The sequence below is a fragment of the Pseudorca crassidens genome, chromosome 21 (genome assembly GCF_039906515.1).
Source record: "Pseudorca crassidens isolate mPseCra1 chromosome 21, mPseCra1.hap1, whole genome shotgun sequence".
Lineage (NCBI taxonomy): Eukaryota > Metazoa > Chordata > Mammalia > Artiodactyla > Delphinidae > Pseudorca > Pseudorca crassidens.
Window position 1 is genome coordinate 27,229,549 of NC_090316.1, and position 17,354 is coordinate 27,246,902.

General features: G+C 48.3%; 1 protein-coding gene across 2 annotated transcripts in view; it reads left to right on the plus strand.

The window, feature by feature from the left end:
- Positions 1-17,354, plus strand: part of DLGAP2 (DLG associated protein 2) — a 715,150-nt gene that overhangs the window by 604,863 nt on the left and 92,933 nt on the right. For both annotated transcript variants that reach the window (XM_067722012.1, XM_067722010.1), the window contains one exon: positions 13,749-14,818. In XM_067722012.1, coding sequence (XP_067578113.1) covers positions 13,749-14,818 — 1,070 coding nt within the window. The remainder of the gene's footprint in view (positions 1-13,748; positions 14,819-17,354) is intronic.

Genomic DNA, 17,354 nt, shown 5'->3' on the forward strand with positions numbered 1-17,354 from the left:
GGAGGGGAGCCTGGAGTCGGCATCACAGGTGGGCAGCGGGGAGGCCTCCGAGCCATGCTGGGGCCCGGGCTCAGGGCTGCCACTGCCCCTCTGAACCCCGTTTCCTCACGGGGACACGCCGACGGTGAGCTTCGGGGGAGGGTGGCGTTGGGGGGTCACACTGCCCACGTGCCGGCATTTCCGCCCACCCCCCTGCCGCTGCCTCCACAGCCGTCGCCACAAGCTGGAGGCTTAAACCACAGACGTCTGTTTCACACGCTCTGGAGGCTAGGAGTCCAAGGCCAGGGTGCCCGGGGGCAGAGGGCCCTCCTCGCTGTGTCCTCCCCGCTTCCCCTGAGGACACCAGTGCTGCGGGTCAGGGCCCTGCGGGGACCTCATTCAACCTTTAGCGCTCTCCTCACAGGCCCCGTCTCCAGACTCTCTGGGGGTCAGAGCTGCGACCTGTGAACAGGGCACGTGGGTGCAGGGCACTGCCTGTCGCCGTCCCCTGGGCTGGGACGTGAAGGAGGCCTGAGCGCGTGGCCTCATCCCCTCTGGTGCTCACAGCTCCAGAGGCTTCAGACACGCCCCTCTGCCGCTGCTCGGCTCCGGGGAGTAGACCAAGTCCGTGCAGCCTCCAAGCTGCTCTGCCCGCAGGTTCCACCCTGTCCGCGCATCCCCGCCAGGCCCCTCCCCGGCCCAGGCCCGACCCCTCCCAGACCCCGAGGCCCACGAGAGGGGAGAGGCTCACACACACACTGTCACCCCTCCCGGGTTGGTTTGTCTGCGTTTCCCTCCGTCCCTGGCCTGCGGCGTGCCCCTGGTTTCTGTCACCTGTCACCGCCTGCATCTGGGCAGGTTCTGGGACATGCAGGGTGGACTGGTGACTGAACCATGAGGTCAGGTCAGCACGAGAGGAGGGGGACGACAGAAGCTCTCACCGCGGACTCCCTGCCTCGGCCTCTCCCCCTGGGCCGCTCCGTCCGGGCATCTGTGACCCCACGAGAAAAAGAAAAACACCTGGATCACGGCCCAGACGCACCTCCTCCGGGCCTGTCCCGTCTGAGGTCAGGGAGCAGCTGAGAACTTTGCTTCCACGGACAGTACCAGGGGCCCAGGGAGCTGACCTGCATCTGTAACACGGGGGAAGGTCTTGAGCCCCGCAGGCCCGAAGACCCTCAGCTTAAGAACCGTGGCAGCGTTAGCGCCCGGGGGTACCCGGCTGTGCCTCTGAAAACGGGTTGAAAGCGCACAAGCTTTGAGCGTTTTTTCCCTTGGGGGCCGTGATTGTACAAAAGCAGAATTTAAAAAAAGCATTAAAGAACAAGCAGAGAGAAGGGCCAGAAAAGCTCGGCAGCGGAGCCGTTTCAACAGTACTGCCCCCAGTGCTTCACAGTTCGGAAGCGGCGAGCGTTTCATACAGAACCTTCCCTTCAAAAGGCTCCAGCTGCTGGAAACTAGTTCTGTGATTCCAGCAACTCCAGCCTAGAAGCTGGTAGAGGATCTAAATTTTGCCTAAGAACCTTGGAGCCCTCCCCGCGAGTCCTGCCCCTGGCAAAGCCCGGGGCACAAATGCTCTTTATTAATTTTGCTTGTTTACATATTCATTCAGTTACCAGCCATGATGGAGACGTGACAGTCGTTCAAGGGACCCCCCCCCCCGCCCCCAGGTACACAGTGACTCAGAGGTGAAAGGCGCTAGTTGGGGACACAAAGCCACAGGGGAAGACTTGACCAGTGACAGCAGTGCCCCACGTGAAGCCGAGGGCAGCGTCTGACATTTACAGGTTGGGGAGCTGCCACGGCTCCAGAGACAGAGTCCCACCGTGTCCGGGGTAATGCCTGGGGACCGCGCTTTGAAATGCTTCCCGGGTGAGACTGGTGCATAGCCCAGGTTTGAAGGGCTTTGAACTGTTTGGCAAATAAAGGCAAAACCACAAATGGGTGAGGAAATTCAAATGTGCGTGAGCTGTCAGACCTTGGGTAACAGGAGTGAGGAAAGCGCTGGCCCCCAGCTCGCTGGATTCCTGACCCTGCCCCCAGCGTCGCCGGAGTGCGTTCGCGCTTCCCCAGCCGTTGTCCGCCGATGACTCAACAGCTCTCATCCGTTTACTGTATAACTTGAACTAATATTATCGAACCACTTAAAGTTAATTTATTCACTAATTTATTCCTCATCTCATTTTATAAGAATGTGATGCGTGAATAACAAAAACATGATGAAATATAAATGCAAATTTGAAATCATGATCTGAGAACTTTCAGTAAGAATGAAGAAGCAAAGAGAAACAAGTGCCTGTCTGTGGACCCCAAATTGGCCCTGAGCTCTCTAGCAGTCGAATTAATGGGACTCAGCTCAATCACCTCCGTCCTACCACGGAGAGAGAGGACGTTTAAAAGCAAGCCAGCAAGCATACCGCTTTCCTAAATTTTACTAAACAGGTCTTTTACTGAGTTCTAAACACATGAGGAAAAATTTTTAAAGCGAACTTTGTATATATTCAATTTTGTGTTTTTATGTCTTCTTCGTATGTATTTATTCAGTTATAAGACGTTTATGGGGATATAGTTCACCTACCATACAGTTCACCATTAAAATGTACAATTCAGTGTTTTTTGTATTTACAGATATGTGCGACCACCACTGCAGTCACTTTTAGAACCTTTTCATCACCCCACACCCTGACAGTCACCCCCTATCCTCCTGCCCCAGCCCCTGACATTCAACAATCGATTTCCGGTCTCTAAGGATTTACCTCTTCTGCGCACTTCATATGAGTGGAATCATGTAACATGTGGTCCTTTGTGACTACCTCCTTTCACTAGCATAATGTTTTGAAGGTCCATCCATGCTATACGGTGTTCCCATACTTAATTGGTTGTTATTGGAGAATAATATTCCATTTGGATGGACATAACCACTTTTGTACATCCATTGATGGGCATTTGGGTTGTTTCCTTTTTTTTTTACTATTACGAATAACCCTGCTATGAACATTCACATACAAGTTTCTGTGGGGACATCTGCTTTCATTTCTCTGGGGCATGTACCTCACGTTTGAATTCCTGGGTCACATGGTTCCTCTGTGTTTACCCTTCTGAAGAACTTTCCAAAGCGACTGCATCATATGACACCCCCCCAGCAGGGAATGAGGGTCCATTTCTTCTGTATCCTCATCAGCACTTGTTACTTTGTCTCTTACTTAGACATCCTAGTGATGTGAAATGGTATCTCATTGTGGTTTCAGTTGCATTTCCCTGATGGCCAGTGGTGGTTGAGCATCTCTTCCTGTACTTATTGGCCCTTTGTGTATCTTCTTTGGAGAAATGTCTGTTTAGATTTTTTGCCCATTTTTATTTGAACTATTTGTCTTTTATAATTACGTCGTAAGAGATCTTTATATACTCTAGATACAATTTCCTTATCAGATACTTGATTTGCAAAATGTTTTTCGCATTCTCCGGGTTGTCTTTTCACTTTCTTGGGGGTGTCTTTTAAATCTCAAAAGTTTTCAATTTTAGGGAGTCCATTTTATCTATTTTTTTCTTCTTTTCCTGTGCTTTTGATGACATATCTAAGAAAGCATTGCCTAATCCACATTCACAAAGAAGTACATGTGTGTTTTCTTCTAAGAATTTTATACTTTTATGCCTTTCTTTGGGTCTTTGATCCATTTTGTGTTCATTTTTGCATACGGTGTGAGATAGGGGTACGACTTCATTCTTATGCAGGTAGAAATCTGGTTGTCCCAGCACGTTTTATAGAAAAGACTACTCTTTCCCTAAACACTCTTGGCACCTGTACCAGAAATGAATTGGCCATAGATGTATAGGTTTATTTCTGGACTCCCAATTCTATTCCATTAGTCTATATGTCTATCCTTATACCAGAGTCACACTGTTTTGGTTACTGTAGGTTTTTAGCAAGTTTTGGAATTGGGAAGTGTGAGTCCCCCAACTTTGTTCTCCTTTTGCAAGATGGTTTTAGCTATTTGGGGCCCATTGAATTTCCACTGAATTTAAGGATTGGTTCTTCCACTTCTGCAAAATCGCCGGCGGGAATTTCCATAGAGATTGCATTGAATCTGTGGGTTACTTTTGATAGTATTGAATTCTTAAAAATATTAGGTCTTCCAATCCATGAATATAGGATGCCTTTCCATTTCTTTAGGTCTTTTTTAATTTCTTTCAGCACTGCTTTCTCATGCTCAGTGTACAAAACTTTCACCTTCTTAGTTAAATGTAGACACAGGTATTTTATTCTTTTAGATGTTATTGTAAATGGAATAGCTTTCCTAATTTCCTTTTTGGAAATTGTTCATTGCTCATATGTAGAAACACAACTGATTTTTGTGTTTTGATCTTGTATCCTGCGAATTTGGGGTTGCACAAAAAACCCAAACGATCTTTTAGGCCAACCCAATAGTTCTGTCTTATAGTTCTGCCAAGATTTTCTGTTTCTTCTCAAAGTAATTTGTGTGTTTCTTTGAGTTTGTCCGTTTCATCTAGGTTATCTAATTTGCTGGCATACAATTGTTCATCGTATTCCCTTATAATCCTTCTTATTTATATAAGGTTAGTAGTAATCCGCCACTTTGGTTTCTGATTTTAGAAATTTGAGTCTTTTTTTTCTTTTCAGTCTAGCTAAAGGTTTGTCAGTTTTATTGATCTTCCTGAAGAACCAACTTTTTTTTTAACATCTTTATTGGAGTAGAATTGCTTTACAATGGTGTGTTAGTTTCTGCTTTATAACAAAGTGAATCAGTTATACATATACATATGTTCCCATATCTCTTCCCTCTTGCATCTCCCTCCCTCCCACCCTCCCTATCCCACCCCTCTAGGTGGTCACAAAGCACCGAGCTGATCTCCCTGTGCTATGCGGCTGCTTCCCACTAGCTATCTATTTTACATTTGGTAGTGTATATATGTCCATGCCACTCTCTCACTTTGTCACAGCTTACCCTTCCCCCTCCCCACATCCTCAAGTCCATTCTTTAGTAGGTCTGTGTCTTTATTCCCGTCTTACCCCTAGGTTCTTCATGACATTTCTTTTTCTTAGATTCCATATATATATGTTAGCATATGGTATTTGTCTTTCTCTTTCTGACTTACTTTACTCTGTATGACAGACCCTAGGTCCATCCACCTCACTAGAAGTAACTCAATTTCGTTTCTTTTTATGGCTGAGTAATATTCCATTGTATATATGTGCCACATCTTCTTTATCCATTCATCTGATGATGAACACTTAGGTTGTTTCCATCTCCTAGCTATTGTAAATAGAGCTGCAATGAACATTTTGGTACATGACTCTTTTTGAATTATGGTATTCTCAGGGTATATGCCCAGTAGTGGGATTGCTGGGTCATATGGTAGTTCTATTTGTAGTTTTTAAGGAACCTCCATACTGTTCTCCATAGTGGCTGTACCAATTCACATTCCCACCAGCAGTGCAAGAGTGTTCCCTTTTCTCCACACCCTCTCCAGCATTTGTTGTTTCTAGATTTTTTGACGATGGCCATTCTGACGGGTGTGAGATGATACCTCATTGTAGTTTTGATTTGCATTTCTCTAACGATTAGTGATGTTGAGCATTCTTTCATGTATTTGTTGGCAATCTGTGTATCTTCTTTGGAGAAATATCTATTTAAGCCTTCTGCCCATTTTTGGATTGGGTTGTTTGTTTTTTTGTTATTCAGCTGCATGAGCTGCTTGTAAATTTTGGAGATGAATCCTTTGTCAGTTGATTCATTTGCAAATATTTTCTCCCATTCTGAGGGTTGTCTTTTGGTCTTGTTTATGGTTTCCTTTGCTGTGCAAAAGCTTTTAAGTTTCATTAGATCCCATTTGTTTATTTTTGGTTTTATTTCCATTTCTCTAGGAGGTGGGTCAAAACGGATCTTGCTGTGATTTATGTCATAGAGTGTTCTGCCTATGTTTTCCTCTAAGATTTTGATAGTTTCTGACCTTACATTTAGGTCTTTAATCCATTTTGAGCTTATTCTTGTGTATGGTGTTAGGGAGTGTTCTAATCTCATACTTTTACATGTACCTGTCCAGTTTTCCCAGCACCACTTATTGAAGAGGCTGTCCTTTCTCCACTGTACATTCCTGCCTCCTTTATCAAAGATAAGGTGACCATATATGCATGGGTTTATCTCTGGGCTTTCTATCCTGTTCCATTGATCTATATTTCTGTTTTTGTGCTAGTACCATACTGTCTTGATTACTGCAGCTTTGTAGTACAGTCTGAAGTCAGGGAGCCTGATTCCTCCAGCTCCGTTTTTCGTTCTCAAGATTGCTTTGGCTATTCAGGCTCTTTTGTGTTTCCATACAAATTGTGAAATTTTTTGTTCTAGTTCTGTGAAAAATGCCAGTGGTAGTTTGATAGGGATTGCACTGAATCTGTAGATTGCTTTGGGTAGTAGAGTCATTTTCACAATGTTGATTCTTCCAATCCAAGAACATGGTATATCTCTCCCATCTATTTGTATCATCTTTAATTTCTTTCATCAGTGTCTTATAATTTTCTGCATGCAGGTCTTTTGTCTCCTTAGGCTGGTTTATTCCTAGATATTTTATTCTTTTTGTTGCAGTGGTAAATGGGAGTGTTTTCTTGATTTCACTTTCAGATTTTTCATCCTTAGTGTATAGGAATGCCAGAGATTTCTGTGCATTAATTTTGTATCCTGCTACTTTACCAAATTCATTGATTAGCTCTAGTAGTTTTCTGGTAGCATCTTTAGGATTCTCCATGTATAGTATCATGTCATCTGCAAACAGTGACAGATTTACTTCTTCTTTTCTGATTTGGATTCCTTTTATTTCCTTTTCTTCTCTGATTGCTGTGGCTAAAAACTCCAAACCTATGTTGAACAAGAGTGGTGAGAGTGGGCAACCTTGCCTTTTTCCTGATCTTAGTGGAAATGGTTTCAGTTTTTCACCATTGAGGACTATGTTGGCTGTGGGTTTGTCATATATGGCCTTTATTATGTTGAGGAAAGTTCCCTCTCTGCCTACTTTCTGCAGGGTTTTTATCATAAATGGGTGTTGAATTTTGTCAAAAGCTTTCTCTGCATCTATTGAGATGATCATATGGTTTTTCTCCTTTAGTTTGTTAATATGGTGTATCATGTTGATTGATTTGCGTATATTGAAAATTCCACTGACTCTCTCTATTGTTTCTTATTACATTTATCCCCACTCTGAGCTTTATTATTTCCTTCCTCCTGCTAGCTTTAGATTTAGTTTTCATTTTCTATCTATATGAATTTGAAGATCAGGTTTTGAATTTTGACAGAGAAGCCAGTTGGGGGTTTAATGGGGATTGTTGAATCTGTAGGTCATTTGGGGGAATAGTCCCACGTTAACCATTTTAATTCTTCCAATTTATGAACATAGGATATCTTTGTTTTTTATTGAACTATAGTTAATTTATAATGTTGTGTTAATTTCTGCTGTACAGCAAAGTGATTCAGTTATACATTCTTTTTTGGGTATATTTTTCCATTTGCTTAGAGCAGCATTAATTTCTTTCAGCAATATTTTGTAGCTGTCAGGATACAAATCTTGAACTTTTCTGTTTAATTTTTGAGGAAACTTTTTTAAAGGAGCTTCAGATAGGCTCCTTTTGACATGGTGGGCCCCATCTTTCATACCTTCACACGTTACATACGGGAACAGGTCCACTCGGCTCTTTCTTTCTGGGTTCCCTGACCTGCACTTGTGTCGCAAGGTCCTGGCGAGATGGCCAGCTGGCCTGCGGCTCCTGAGGAGTCGTGAAGGGAAGTGGGCTGAGCCAGTGCTGCTGGGGCCAGCAGGGAGGACACAGGAGTGGCGAGGAGGACAAGTCAGCAGGCAAAGGGAGTGGCGGTTCCAGGGACCACCAGGGAGGCCTCACGGCTTTGCACAAGACCCAGCTGAAATTTCTGAGGAAATGTTGATAAGTTCCACTAGTTTGGGGAAAATATATCCTTCTTTATTTAGCAGGCAACACCGTGGTCCACTGGATAAAGTTTTTGCCCCTTCATTTTGTCTTCCTTGGGTTGTTCTTTCCATTTAGTTCAGCGGCCCTCTCCCTCCTACAGGATTTTCCTTCCCAAGTGAGGACAGGGGCAAGTGACGCAGTGGAAGGTCTTTCCCTCCCACACCCCCCCCCATGGGGGATAAAATCAGAGGCAGATGCAGGCAGGCAGGCAGCTTGGGTGTAAGTGAGCTTCCGGCAGAGGGAGACAAAGCTGGTTTCCTCGGGGGAAGGACCTCCAAGCACCTACAGTGGGGTTGGGGAGGGCCTGGCCATGCCTGTCTGTACCCGGAGGCAGGGGCCTCCACGCTTTCCCCAAACACCTGGGCCTGGGCCCCTTGCTGCAGTGTGTGTCCAGCCTGGGTGGCTCAGGCTGGGCTTGGTGTTGGAACCACGAGCCTGGTTTAACCAGAAAGGGCACAGGGGCCCCCTCCATCCTCCCTATCCATCAGCAGCCCAGAGCTGGGATGCTGGGGTTCCGCTGCAGCTCTGATATGAGAGTGTACCTGTGCGTGTGTGTGTCTGCGTGTGGTACCACCTGGGGAGCCTTGCCCAACTGCCCTGCTAGCCTTGGCCCCCTCAGCCTGCACTGGGGACAGGCACTGCTCCCAGGGGGCCGCCAGGAGGGTAAAGCCTGTGACACGGTTCACACACAGTGAGCACTGCATCACATTAGCTGTATTTTAAAAGGTTTCATTCCACCACTCAAAATATATTTTTTAGACTGGGTATGGCAACAGTCGCATGAAATCCAGCAGTAGAATGTGCATTTACATCCTAGCTTGAATTCGGGGAGACAGTTAATGACGATGATAATTGCTGTTTTCTTTTGCTTAATAACAAAAAAGGGTTCAGTGAATAGCTGTAAATTAGGAAGCTAAGACGCCTTCCGCATTTTGTGTTTGTTACCTCACTTTCACAAAGGGAAATGACCAACTCCTAAGGTATTTGTTATATGTTATGTAGACTTATTAAAAAACCTACAGAGTACAAGCCCTCATTATATGTTTTGGTATCACCATTATTTACGGCGGACTATTATCCTGTGTGTTGTCCCTGTTTTATTTTTGAGAGGTAATGTGTAAGCTTCCACGCCTATGTCAGGGAATTCAGGGGAAATGAGAATATTATCGACATGTGGCATAATCAAATTTAATTCATTTCAGTTAAACTTTTCTCTTTGATGCTGTTCTTTTATGGGGCCGCATTCATAGTGTAGCTTGCAGGCTAAACATTAGGTAGAAACGGGGTACGTGAGTGGAGCAATAATGGGCTGGCTTTTTAGTATGGAGGAAGATTAGAATTGTATTAAATTACATGTTAATGGAAAAATAAAGCAAAAGATAATAGGATGCCAACTTTATGCTGCTGTGAAGTCTAGATGACAGAGCACAGTTTGTGCTGTTTATCAATTGAATACTGAATTTCCTTTGAAAACTTGCTTTTAATTATATTAAAATATAATCAGAAATATCCTTTCCTGATATATTGAAGCGCTCCAGTTATAACTTGGCTGTGGAGAAGGACAGACACTGCGTAGCTATTATGGGATGGCCACTCCCGTGAGACAGAGAAGCACCTCACACTGGGATGAAGCAAAGCTCTGTTTGGAGATAAAGGGCCCATGGACCCTGGAATTGGGGACCGTTTGCTCTGAACGTGCAGGAGAGAGTGAGAGACAGCCCCCTGGGATCCTCAGAAAAGGTTTACTTTCTCTCCTGCTGTCAGTTGCTCCCAGGTTGCCCCTAACTTCTCAGGGATCCGTGAAACCGGGTCCCTTTCTTCTAACGCGTTCCCACATCTGAGCTGGCCTGACAGGTGGCAGTTCTGGAGCCTGAAAAGGGGACCTTTGGAACCCACACTGGTGTCGAACCCAAGTCCGTGTGTCAGATGCACAGTGAGGCCAAACAAATCGAAAGGTCAGAGTTTGGAGCAGAGAAGGTTCATTGGTCCAGAGGCGACAACCAAGAAGATGGGAGACGTAGGTTTGTCTGATGCGTGTTACTGGCTGGCCTGAGCATGAGGTTTTTAAAGGCAACCTCTGGGGTGAGGGCTGCAGGGACCGTGACTTTCTGGTCGGTGGTGAGGCAACAGGGTGATGCTCCAGAAATCTCAGTCCTCAACCTCCTGGTTCTGACCCGTCTGGGGTCTCAGCCCGTAGTCACCCTCTTCCACCCGGGCAGGGGTCCTAGTTTCTGCAGAGCAGCCCCAAGCTATGTGTCAGATGGTAGGTACATCCCTTGAGGAGGAACTAGGACTCTGTTTTATCACTGAACTATTGTTTAATCTCTCATTACCTTTCTTGCTTGACTGACTTTCCTTTATTTCTGCAATTCCCTCACTTCCCTAACCAGTAACTGATTGAGTCTGCTCTTTGGGACCGTGGAAGGCCTAGGAAACGAAAGCCTTTTTCTACCAGCAAGAAACGGGGGACACAGCAGGGCCTGTGTACCTGGGGGGCCCCATGGGGTCCTGCTCCATTTCCACACCTTGGACCAGTCGCTGGGCCAGTGTCCTTGGCAGGGGGTGACTTTTCCCTTGCGTGGGTCACCGGGAGAGCTGGGTGGATGGTCATCAGGGAGAAGCCTCATGTCTCTCAACTTTCTTCCCTGTTTCGCACAGTGGCCCTTGGAGGCCACTTTGGGGGTCAGGGTGGGTGGCTCTGTGCGTGTCTCAGGCGAGGCTCTGTGAGTTAAGGGTGAGTGGGGGACACTCTTGGAGGAGGACAGTGGTGCCGAGGCAGGCAGTGGCCCTGCAGAGAGGGTGTTGGACACCGCGGTGGGTCGGGGCTCAGACAGCTTCCTTCCTGAGGAGACGAGGCTCTCACGCGTTGAGAAGGTCCCCTTATCGTCCCTTTCGGGACCCTCAGCCTGAGGACAGCGTGCAGGGGGCCCAGGCATGGTCTGAATTGCGGTGGGTGGTGCTGGAGCCGAGTCTCGGAGAGCAGATCCTGGAGGAAGCACCCCAGCCTGGGGAGCAGCGCGTGGAGAGGACCTGCGGAGGAATTTTCAGAAGGAGCAGCAGTTTGATGTGACAAAGCACAGGATACTTCCCAGGAGAGCTGAGAGATGAACCTAGAGGGAGGGGCTCTGCCAGCGTATCTGGTCTCCACGCAGCTCGGAGCATCCGCTCTGGGCCTGGCACAGGGCTGGGGCCAGCCGGTAGCCTCAGGGAGCCTGCCATCCGGAGTCTGTGTTTCCTGCACATGCTATAGATAGTATATGCATATTATACACAAATATATGCGCTGTTAAGTATACATGTTATGTGTGCCTATTATACACTATAATATAGAAGCTATTTCGTGTGTATATTATATGCATGCTATATACTATTATGCATATTATATATGAGTATACGCACTACATATATGTTATATGTGCATATTATACACTATAGTAGGATCTATTTCGTCTATATATTACACGCATACTATATACTATACATGCATGTTATATACAAATATATGCATTATACATACATGCTATATGTGCATATTACACACTCTAATAGGATCTATTTCCTCTATATATTAGACACATACTATATATGCATTTTATATATGGACATATGCACTATATATACATGCTATAAATGCATAGTATATACTATAATAGACTGTATTTCCGGTATACATTACATTACATGCCATATGTGCATATTACGTACTGTATATGTATACTATATACCAGTGGTCCCCAACCTTTTTGGCACGTGGGACCAGTTTTGTAGAAGACAATTTTTCCACGGACGGGGGAGGGGGGGTGGGGATAGTTTCAGGATGATTCAAGTGCATTACATTTATTGTGTACTTTATTTCTATTATTATTACATTGTAATAGATAATGAAATAATTATACCACTCCCCATAACGCAGAATCAGTGGGAGCCCTGAGCTTGTTTTCACTTGCCATTCACTGATGGGGTTTTGATATGAGTCTGCAACAATTGATTTATTACGGTCTCTGTACAGTCAAACCTCTCTGCTGATGATAATCTGTATTTGCAGCCGCTCCCCAGCGCTAGCATCAGCGCCTCAGTTCCACCTCAGGTCATCAGGCATTAGATCCTCATAGAGTATGCCACCTAGACCCCTCACATGCGCGGTTCACGGTAGGGTTCACGCTGCTATGAGAATCTAATGCCGCTCCTGACCTGACAGTAGGAGGAGCTCAGGTGGTAATGCGATCGATGGGGAGCGGCTGTAAATACAGATGGAGCTTCCGTGGATCACCTGCCACTCACCTCCTGCTGTACCACCCAGTTCTTAACAGGCCGTGGACCGGTAGCTGTCTGTGGCCCAGGGGTTGGGGACCCCTGCTATATACTATAATAGTCTGTATTTCCTGTATGTATTATATGCATACTATGTACAATGTATGCATATTATATATGATATATGCATTATGTGTACATACTATATATGTATATCATATGCTATAATAGAGTCTATTTCCTTTATATATTATATGCAAATAACATACTATGTATACATATCCTATATGGACCTAAGCATTATGCATACATAGTGTATAGGCGTATCATATGCTATAATAGAGTCTGTATTTCCTGTATAGATTATATTATATGCATATTATATACTAGGTTTGCATATTCTATATGGATATGTGCATTTTGCATACATAGTATATAGGCATATCATATACTATAATAGAGTCTGTGTCTCCTGCATCTGTTTGGTGACCAGTTGGAAGCAACAGAAGCAGAGACGCTGGAGCATCAGGAAGCAGAAGTGGAGCGAGGGGCTTCTCTAGCAAAGCCTGGAATCCAGTAAACCCTGGACTTTATACATGCTGACCCAAGAGAATTGAAAATGGTAACAATTACAGTCATCATATGTAGCTAAAGATAATCATTGAGCGGGTCCTCCTCCTGGACCTCTGCTTGTTGCCAGTGCGCCGTTGAGGTGCCAGAAGCCTGCCGGGAGTCCCACGCTAGTGCTGGCAGAACGGGGACCCTAACCCTAACTAGTCCATGCCCGCAGGCCCCCGTTTCGACCACTGAGCTCAGCTGTCTTCCTACCGGGACCCCCAGCAGCAGCAAACCCAGCATCCTGCAGAGGTCGGCTCTGGTGGTTCGGGGGTCTGTGTCTAATAGTGCAGCTCACAAAATCAGACCTTTCTTCCCCGACGTTTCTGAGTAGAATCGTACAGCTCAAAGTCAACCATCTGAAATAGGAAGTCAGGACATCCTGGTTCCATCCTCACGTTGACGCGGACGGTGGCCTTGAGAAAGTCACCCCCGCTGCTTGCCTGCATAGCGAGGACACAGCTTCAGTAAGTGGTTCGTGACCAGCACCCTAGCGTGTGGTGCGCCAGCCCACCAGGCAGTATCGCTGATGAAATACCAGGTGTGATTTCTCAGACTTCTTAAACTGAACCACAACACGCAAGTCTAGTTGAAATGTAACTTGGTTTTTTCCCCCAAATTGTTCATCTGTTTAATGCCACTAAATCTTCCTGTCAGGAGACCTGATGAATGTATTAGGCATTAAGTATTCGTAGTTGTCAAACCACACCGGGGAGTATCGAAGTTACTTTTAATGCTCTTACACTTTGGAGCGGGCGATGTGGTATAAAACAATGATCGTTCGCTTGAGCGTCCAGACCAGGAGTGGCCACGGGCTACACATAGTCCACGTGTAGAGGGAAGGGTGTCAAGCGAGGGTTCCCGTCCGTGTTCCCACCGAGTCTGACACGGTGCTTCTGTGTTCTCTCGACAGACCAGCCGCACTCATGGTCCCCGACTCAGCACTTCAATGAAGACAGGTACTCCCCTGCACTGAGGGCTATGAAAGGCTTACCCGGGAGTCGGAACCAGCCCCCGCTGTGCTCCGGCCACACCTGTGGCTTGACGCCCCCCGAGGACTGCGAGCACAGCCACAGCTACCTGCACCGTGGCCCGGAGGCGCGGCAGCCCTACCTGCTCAGCCCGGCCGAGAGCTGCCCGATGGAGCGTCACCGCTGCTCCCCGCGGGCCTCCGTCCACTCTGACTGCGTGATGCTGCCGGTGGCGCTGGGAGACCACGTGTCCAGCAGCACCTTTCCCCGGATGCACTACAGCTCCCACTACGACACCAGGGACGACTGTGCCGTGGCCCACGCTGGCGCCAAGACCAACCGGATCCCGGCCAACCTGCTGGACCAGTTCGAGAAGCAGCTGCCCCTGCACAGGGACGGCTTCCACACGCTGCAGTACCAGCGCACCTCCGCGGCTGCCGAACAGCGCAGCGAGAGCCCTGGCCGCATCCGCCACCTGGTCCACTCCGTGCAGAAGCTCTTCACCAAGTCCCACTCCCTGGAGGGCTCGTCCAAGGGCCACGTCAACGGCACCAAGGGGGACGGCCGGGCGGACGAGCACGCCCACGGCCACCACTCCAAGCACAGCAAACGGAGTAAGAGCCGGGAGCGCAAGGCCGAGGGCCGGCACCGCTCGGGACTCAGCAGCTGGTGGAGCTCGGACGACAACCTGGACAGTGACAGCACCTACCGAGCCTCCAGCGTGCTCAGCCGTCACCCCGCCGACCCCACGGCCCACTGCTACCCCGACGCCCTGGCCAGCCCCTTCGGGGACCTCTCCCTGAGGATTTCCAAGAGCAACAGCGACGTCAAGTGCTCAGCCTGTGAGGGCCTGGCCCTGGCGCCGGAAGCCAAGTACATGAAGCGCAGCTCCTGGTCCACGCTCACGGTGAGCCAGGCCAAGGAGGCCTACCGCAAGAGCTCCCTGCACCTGGACAAGCCGCTGGGGCCCCCGGAGCTGAAGCCGCCACTGCGGCCCTGCCACTACCTGCAGGTAAGGGAGGGCACTGCGCGCCGTCTCGGCAGGCCGAGTGGGGAGCGCCCTGGAGGACGCCCCGTCCTTCCTCCAGACCGTAGCCCTGGGTACGACGGGCCAGGATGTAGCACCGGCCACAAACGTGTGTCGGCCCGTGGTCGTGCTTTCCCATTTGAAAGTGGCTGGTTTGGTCCAGGAGTGAGCTTGAGCGAGTTCGCAGGTCTTACTCGACAGCAGCATCTTTAAGCCCAGGAGCATGATTATGGAAGCCACATGCGTTCCCCTGGGGTGTGGGTGAACTACATTCACCAAAGGCAAAAACAGATTAAAGGCAGTGGCTGGCTGGAGGTGGCATATTGTGAATTCTCTGTTTTAGATCATTCCCTTCTCCTCTGGGCCTCCTAACCATGCCACCCCCGAGGGAGCTAGGGGAGCGCCACCCACTGAGAGGCACCCACCCCTTTTAAGAGGCCTCTGCAATTACTTCTGTTAGCTAACAGTGCTGTTAGCAAAGCTGGAAAGTCTGAAGTTTTCCTCCAGTGTATGTATAATTTGTATTCCAATTCACAATCCCTTCGACTTGGCCGACAGCAGTTGCTGTAGGCTGTGCTCTGGGTTAGAGAAATCCTCACGGAATAATGAGTAATAGCGCTAAATGCTGGCTGAGTCATCAGACGGTCAATTAATGGAACAGATAAACAACTGTGAATCTTTTCGGGCGTCAGGTGGCTGCAAATCATTCTAGCAACTCCAATTGCCATCCTGGAACATGGTCCAAAACCCAGTGGTTCTGTTTGCAAAGGAAATGCTAACCAAATTGCTTTTATAGGAAGATTTATTCAAGGAGACAAATTGGCAGATGGATAAAATATTATTTTTGTAGCAATGGGAGAGACTTAAATTTTGCTTGTAGTTAGCAAAAGCCAGTGATATATAAATATGAAAATTTTACCTGTACATCTCTAAAGAAATATGACAAGTGCATCCAGGGCCCAGTCTAGTCATTGTGAGAGAAGCAAAACTCTCCTGTTTGTGTACGTGTTTGGACCTGGGAAATCTCCAATGCAGTGTCCCCTGAGCACATCAGGATGGACCTGCAGCTGGGGTATGGGGCCCCTGGGTGCCTGACTCAGTGACCTGACTTTTCCACAACACTTCTTGGGGCACCTCTTACCCCTCAGGGCCTCTCTCTTAAATGTTTTCTGTCCCCTCTCCACTTACCTAACATCTGCTAATCATGGAAACTAGTAATCCGATATAAAGGCAAGAGTGCGACATAATGAACCCCAAACACTCATCACCCAGCCTCGGGAATGATCAATTCAGGGCCAGTCTTGTCCCATCGGTACCTCACCTGCCTTCCTGTCCAGGTTATGTTGAAACAAAGCCCACACAGCCTAGGTAGGTGTTTCTGTATTTATCTCTAAAAGACGCACACTGGAAGGTAAGGGCTCTTCCTTTGGAAGCACAACTGCGATGCCGTTAAGACATTACGGAATCACAGTTCTTCAGAGTGTCAATATCGGGTCAATGTCCAGGGTTCCCTGTCTGCCCGCAGTTCTCTCTCACAGTGTGTTGGCATCGGCGTCCAGATCAGGGGCCTGCGCGGGGTGGGGTCACCTGTCCATGAAAAATCTGTTGGTTTCTCCTCTGTCTCCTTCTCTTTGCTCTCTCTTGCCACCACTGTCCTCCCCAGGGATTTTATTTTGGGGGGTGGTTAGGAACCCATTTGTCTGACGTTCCCCGCAGTCTGGGCTCCAACTGTGGGGTCTCAAGGGGTCACGCAGCCGCATCTCGGGCCCTCGTGTTTGTCAGGCGGTGGTCGGGCCTCCACCATCAGCCCCCCCGCCCGTGGTCCCCCACTGCTAGCGTGAGAGTCACTAAGGACCTCGCCCGCTGGAGCGAGAGGGTCGTCCGTCCAGCCGCGGCTCCAGCAAAACCCCGTCTCCAGACTTCGGAACATTCGTCCTCGTATGAGAATGTGTGAGAAATGACACGTGACTGGGTCCCGTGAAAAGTTGTGATTCGGTGGAACAAGCCCCGGTGTTAAATCACGCAGGCCCGCAAACCCCCCAGGGCCTCACTCGGAGTGGGCAGTCGTAGACCCAGCCGCGTGGTCCTCGTGAAGGGACACTCTGGGGGCCACTCACGATGCAGCCTCAGAACAGTCTGGACCACGGTCGCCCGTGGCGGGAGCCACATCGCAGGCAGGGCGGCACCACGGGGCCCCAGAGAAACGCGGGTGAGGCGCTCACTCAGGAGACGGGTTCCCACCAAGCGCCCCCCTCCCCGGGGCCCCGCTGGATCACGGGGGGATGGGTGCGGGGGGAGATTTGAGGCCAGGAGCATCGCGAGCTCCGCCTCCTTCCCAGGTTCCTTTGTCCTCTTGGCCTAGGACTTCCAGGACCTGGTGCTACAGGGCTTCACGGTGCTGATTGCATTACGCTTTCTGGGGAAGGATACAAAACTCTGCATCCTCGCCCGCGCAGATTTTATTTCACAGCCAGAAGGTAGGGGGATCGGAAGAATTTCTCTGTAGATGCTACCGTAGGAA